Source organism: Chaetodon trifascialis, chromosome 2 (genome assembly GCF_039877785.1).
Source record: "Chaetodon trifascialis isolate fChaTrf1 chromosome 2, fChaTrf1.hap1, whole genome shotgun sequence".
Classification (NCBI taxonomy): Eukaryota; Metazoa; Chordata; class Actinopteri; order Chaetodontiformes; family Chaetodontidae; genus Chaetodon; species Chaetodon trifascialis.
This window is the reverse complement of record NC_092057.1, coordinates 21,352,278-21,358,840: the sequence shown is the minus strand read 5'-3', so window position 1 is coordinate 21,358,840 and position 6,563 is coordinate 21,352,278. Positions and strand designations below refer to the sequence as shown.

At 44.8% G+C, this 6,563-nt stretch overlaps 1 protein-coding gene across 1 annotated transcript; it reads left to right on the top strand.

Annotated features, from left to right (window-relative positions):
* The first annotated feature begins 344 nt into the window (after positions 1–344).
* Positions 345–1,725, top strand: LOC139348375 (myeloid-associated differentiation marker-like protein 2). The gene is made up of 2 exons (XM_070988399.1): positions 345–625; positions 1,074–1,725. Exons 1-2 carry the CDS (start codon positions 345–347, stop codon positions 1,723–1,725), a joined length of 933 nt encoding a protein of 310 aa, XP_070844500.1.
* Positions 1,726–6,563: the final 4,838 nt, after the last annotated feature.

Here is a 6,563-nt window from a genome sequence, read left to right as displayed (position 1 = left end):
AGACGGAATAATGCACACAAAACCTAGAGTCTACCCATCCCACACAAGGTAACACATTGAAGCACCTGAGCATCCCGACGTCCTGACACATGTTCATCAAGGACGCTGGAGGTTTCCCCACAGTTTGAGCAGAAGAGCAGAGTTTTAAACTTTTTGCTTTTCCTGGACAGACTGTGTCAAGACGCTGGATGACACAGTGTCTAGGCTGGACGTGATCTCTGAGTGTCACTATCACATCTGTTGCACCAGAACTGCTGGAAATCTGTGTGAGGTCCTGAACTTTACCTCCTGAAGATCTCACTGTAGAATATCTATTTCTCAGACTGTCCCACACTCACCCAGCCATGGATTCACAGGGTGGTCCTTACCTCAACAAGAGGGCCCTCTGCTCACCTCTGGGCGCTGCCCGCCTCTGCCAGTTAGCTATGGGCTGTGCTGTGATTGCCATGGTAACCCACAGTGCCGGCTTCAGCGGCTCACATGGTGTGTTCTGCATGGCGGCGTGGTGCTTCTGCTTCGCCATGACGGTTGTGGTGTTTTTCCTGGATGCCACTCGTCTCTACAGCTGCCTGCCCATATCCTGGGACAACCTCACGGTCACCTGTGCTGCCTTTGCGTCGCTCATGTAAGTCACCTGTTCAGGTGTGACTCTCATCATCAGTTGATTTAGTGGTGCTGATGTTCAAGTGATGAGCCCAAAGCGAAGTGTCGCCTGATTTTGTGATTCCCATCAGGTCTATAGTGCGTTTTACTGTCTTTCAGCTCATTGTTTTGGTTTTATGGACCACAATTTTATTGCTTTGGTTCACTCTCACAGCTTTGTTTCCAGCAGCAGAGCTAAAAGGAGAGTGAAAATTAGATTTACATTCATCAGGTGGACACATCTAAATAAATTATAGTGTTGTTTTGTAACTGCTGGATTTGTCAATACGCAACTGTTAGCTACCACCTTATAAGGTGATAATACATGCCGCCCAAGTGGCCAAAGAAATCAATCAGTGCAGGTTTAAGTACAAAATAATTTCAATTTAAGGTCCACATACTAAATGAAATGTTCCTGTCTTCTCCTGCAGGTATGTGACCGCCTCTGTGGTCTACCCACTCTTCTTTGTCCGATCTGAGTGCCCTTACGCCGGCTGCGATGTCCGAAATTTCCGAATCGCAGTGACCATCTGTTCCATCCTTGGCACTGTGGCCTACGGGGCTGAAGTGGCCTTGTGCCGAGCCAGGCCAGGCCAGGCAGTGGTGGGCTATATGGCCACCGTCTCTGGCCTCCTCAAAGTCGTTCAGGGCTTTGTGGCCTGCATCATCTTTGGAGCTCTCGCCAACAGGAGCGAATATTCTCGTTATGTTGCCACAATCTACTGTGTCGTCGTCTACGCTTTCTGCTTTGCTCTGACTGCACTGGTGGTCATAATGACTGTGTGTGGGCGGACCAAGGCGGTGCGCTGCTTGTCCTTTGACCGCTTCGTGGTGGTGTGCACCCTCCTGGAAGTTCTGCTCTATCTGAGTGCATCAGTGGTGTGGCCAGTGTTCTGCTTTGACACAAAATACGGCTCTCCATGGAGACCGTCATCTTGCCCTCAGGGGAAGTGTCCCTGGGACAGTAAGGTAGTGGTGGCGGTGTTCTCCATTGTCAACTTTGGACTGTATGTGGCCGACCTGATCTACTCCCAGAGGATACGATTTGTCTCCTCACACATGCCCACAAACTCAAGAGTGTAGAGTCATATGGAAGCATATCTTGCATCACTGGCTTAACAGGTTTAAGTTATTTATGCATCTGATTCACTGTTCATGATTTTGTTGTTATTTGATATTGAAAGACACAGAAAATGTTGAGGGGGAGAGATGGATACAAGTGAAAGCTCCCAGGTCCAGGACATCAATGGTGCTGCTTGCAGTCTGCTGCTGAGGCACCCAGACACCCAGAATTCAATGTGAAAGCACTGCGGAATGTGAACGAGGAATTTCACCACTCAACCCCTCTGCCACACCCCACCGAGGTGACACCCCATCTCTTTAACTCACCCCTGCTGCCCTCTGAGAGCTTTTGGCATCAAGCCTCACCCAAGCAGCCAGGGCTCACTGGTATGTCCTGCCAAATCCTCATAAACCAAGACACTCCTGCTATTCTTGACCTGCAGCATAACACACACACTTACTCACTGCTTGTACTTCTGCTCAAATAATACATAAATGTCTTGAAAATAAATAGTAAATCTGGCATTGGCATCCGTGGCATCCCTGTCATCTGCAAACCCCACTCCAGAGATCGACGCACATTACCCAGGCTGCCAAAAATAAACACGAGCTGCCAGCACTCATACTGAGGTCATGAGACAGCATTTATAAGAGGCTGGTGTCTTTAAAACCTCTCTATGAAATGCTTCCTTCAGTCTATGATGAAAAAGTAGAGCCTGTTTCTTTCCACAGCACTGCTGAGATGACACACTGTTTGAACTGCCAGTGCCACGTCTCAAAACACACAATTGCACAATTTGAACATGGTCAGTGTGACCGAGGACAGCGTGCACATTTTTACACATGGTCTTTGTTGTTCGATGGGTTTTATACAAATTAAGATACTAAACAAACATATTTTCAGCTGCAAGTCTCCAGAAATAGATACTGGTACATAGTTATACATAGATTTAAACGCTGATGTAATCAGTATTTTATATTCAAAATAGATCAAATGACTATGTCTGAAGCATAGAGAGTGCTTTGACATCTTTCAGCTCATTGCAGTTTGATTTTATTGACACAACTTTACTGTTTTGAGTCACCCACTGAGCACTACCTGCTCAGCCTCAAACAGCTGACAGACAAGCAACTAGGTGATGAACCTAGTGGCCACACAAGCACAAGTGTTGTTCAGGCAGTGTATAACTCCATCCTAGTGTGAATTGATACACCACTGTCCCTGCACACTGTGGGGGTAAAGCAGGAGAGACTGAGGCCTCTCTGGCTGCCATCCTCTCTGTCAGCACTTTTGTCTTCTTATTCCACAAGAATAAAACAGGAGAGGACATCTGGCTGCCACGGTTTAGCTTTACCCGTCTCTCCTTGTCCTCTTCCTTTTCTCTTGATTAAGATTTCTCTCTCTCCTCTCACTCTCTCTCCAGATTTTCACCCTCCCTCCCTCTGTTTCTCTCTCATACATCATCCTCCTCTCCATCCTTCACTCCTCTCTGCTTTGGTCACCTCGTGAATCTCATCTCTGTAATCCAGGATCAATGTATTTTCCTGTCACATCTGTGAGTGCTATGGATGTATTATATTAAGTCCTCGTGAAGCCACTGTACCACATACGTAAAGCAAAACTGTCTTGGTGCTCAGCAGCAAATCCAACACCAGTTGGCTGCTCTTGTATCCAAATCTGTCTAAGATCACAGAGAACGTCACTGTGTGTCTTAGAGATTTACTATTTCAGACACTGGGCCAATTTTTGTAAATTATCACGCAAATACAAGTAAATAACATGACGGAAAGAGCAGATGAACAGTGGATTTTAAGGGTGTTTATGTAAATTGGTGGTGATTTTTGCAGCAATAAATACCGCTGTGTTGTTGAACTAACGGATTTATCCCGTGTGTGTGTTTGTTGCTTATGAAAGCATTTTCATCCTCTGATAAATACTGCAGAATTCTTTCGAACACGAGGCCCTCTGGAAGCGGCGCTCTGTACACTTGCACTCTTATCCTGACTAATATTTCAGAAGTAGGATGTAACATCAGTGGGATATGTCAGAGCCCAGAGAAAGCTACCACTGAAAGTGATGGACAGTACTGCCACAGAGCATCTGTAGCTCCATTAAGCCCCATGTACTCCCTGCTCCTCTGCAGAGCCCCATTTAGCAGCTGTTCCATGTTGGGCACTCATTTTACTTCTCACTCCCTGCGGGCCTCTGTCTTAAACATAGCTGTGTTTCTACACACACACACACACACACACACACACACACACACACACACACACACACACACACACACACACACACACACACACACACACACACACACAGCCTTCGGTGTATGAACTCTTCTGACAGAGATGAGCTGCGACAGGTGTCCATCATAACCGTCCCTTCCTGATTCTCCAGCCGGGGGGACATGGAGAGACAGGGGACTGCTGGCTGGCTGTCGTGACTAATCTCTGGTGGCGTATGTTGCTGATGTCAGCTTCCCCCCCATAGCTCTTGGCTCTTGTTTTGCCAAATGTTGGGTGGAACATTGTTGAAGGCTAAATCTTTGGTCCCAGTGGATTTGAATCTATGCCAGCCCCCCTAGCTTCACATCATGTAGGAAGCTACTGTACAAGAGGAACTGTGGAGGCACTGCCAGCACACACAGTGCAGAATGAGACCTGGGGTTTTACTTTTAACAATTCCAGGGGTGGACAAAACAATAGAAACATCGAACAATATGAGTTCAAACAACATCAATTTTTATTAGACGTGGTCTTTTGGGATTTTAGTGTTCACTAACAAGGACCTCTGAGTGTAACCTATTGCTATCGTTTTTCAGCTCATTTTTATCAGTTATGTTATCAGACATTTTTTTTGCATCTGATACATCCAGTTTCACTGATTGTAATATTTGATTTTTCTCAAGAATATAGGTATATAAAATGAAGTAAATATAGGATGCAACCAGTTTCAGCTTTTATTAAAACTGATAGGAAATTGGTAGACTTGGAAGACTAGGAAGATAAAGAAACTTAGATTTATACTTTGTGGTTCCCCCGACAAAGAAATATCTCAAAATCATTAAAAAAAATCATAAAAAAGCAATCTTCTTTGGATTATAATAAACGTCGAACCCCTTTATATAATCCTGTGATACACTGAAATATTATCATCTATGGGCATATTACACTGATGTGTAGTGAGGCCTTTCTCTGTTTGTATGTTGATTGAAAGTCTATGGTCAGCATTGCTATGGTTTGGAAAACAAAACTCTGATAAATAGATTCACAATGGTGTGAGACAAATGTAATTGTGTTCGTCCAAGGATTTTTTTGCAGTAGACAAACACAGCCCCCCTTCACGCTCATTTCCACCTGAAGGTCAAAGTACAGAGACGACCAGCCTGGCAACCTTTTAGTACTGCGTCACCATGTTGATGGAAACTAGTGAGCCAACAAAAGAGAGCACAATCATCAAATATCCTCCTGCGACCTTCTGGCCACAGTTTGCCCTCTCCAACCTTCTGACTACCTCCACCCATCAGAAACAAAGAAGAAAATCTCTGTTATCTAACTGGGTAATTGCATGCACTCTCTAATACCTGCTGAACTGAGGGTAGTAATCCAAATGAAGTATGCCATATTGTACAGCTTCTGTTCTTCTCGTGTTCCCTTGGTATTTTCATTCTGATTTGTCCGTGAGATTTCGTGGTGTACTTTGGGAAATCCTTTATTAGTTTTGGGCTTTTGCATAAAGTTGATAGCTGACATTACACGGCTGCCTTCACGTCTCTGCTGTCATTTCTTTTGTATTCATTTGTATTCCTTCTTGTCTCCGACTCATTCTTGTCACTCATTCTTGTCTCAGACTGCAGGAGGGAGACGTATGCACACTTGGGAAAGATTTTCTCTCTGTGATATTAAATATGCACATCTCTCACTCAGCAAAGCTACTTCTCTCTCTCTCTCTCTCTGGCATTTTCTCAATCCAGCTCTCTTGTTCTTACAATGTCAAGCACACACGCACGCACACAATTGTACTTCTATCCTTGCGAGGACCGTCATTGACATAAATGCATTCAGTTGTCCCTTATTCTAACCTTAACCATCACAACTCAATTCCTAACCCTGACCCTAACCTAAACCTAATCCTAACCTAACCCTTAAAGCCAGGTCTTAACTGGCAAACAGCTCTTTGAAGGTCTGTCCCAAAGTGAAGACCGGCCTAACTGTCCTCATTTTCCAAAAATGTCCTCACTCCCAATGTCTTAAACTCAAATTGGTTCCCATAAAGATACACACACACACACACACACACACACACACACACACACACACACACACACACACACACACACACACACACACACACACGCACACACCTCTGGGCCCTAATCACTGCAAGCAACAAATTGTTGTGAACGCTTCACCTAAATCCGCTTGTTGTTGTGTGGCAAAAAGAAGAAGAAGAAAAAGATTTGTGCACTGTGGTATTTTTAATAAATCTCTTGGGGTTTTGTCAGAAAAAGAAAGACCAAATGAGTGTTGTCACGCCTCAGCACACCTGCCAAGTCTGAGTGATAGATAGTACAGAGGCAGGCAGTGGTAAATTGACTTTGCGTTGTGTGTGTGTGTGTGTGTGTGTGTGTGTGTGTGTGTGTGTGTGTGTGTGTGTGTGTGAGACCAAGTGTGAGACCAAGAGCAGAGTTGCAAGGATACGTCAATGAAATTTTCAGCTTGTTTGAGATTAGGTTCGGAGAACAGTTTTGTGGGTAATTATTCTGCAAACTGATGCAACAAGGGGAAGGGGACACTGTGCCGTGGCCCCTCATTCACTGCTCCGTCTGTTATTATTATGAACTTTGTAACATCAG

Excerpts from the sequence above, each read along its gene's own strand:
- LOC139348375 (XM_070988399.1), top strand. The coding sequence starts at position 345 with ATGGATTCACAGGGTGGTCCTTACCTCAACAAGAGGGCCCTCTGCTCA. Across the intron at positions 626-1,073 it reads GCTGCCTTTGCGTCGCTCAT|GTATGTGACCGCCTCTGTGG; the intron begins GTAAGTCACCTG and ends CTTCTCCTGCAG.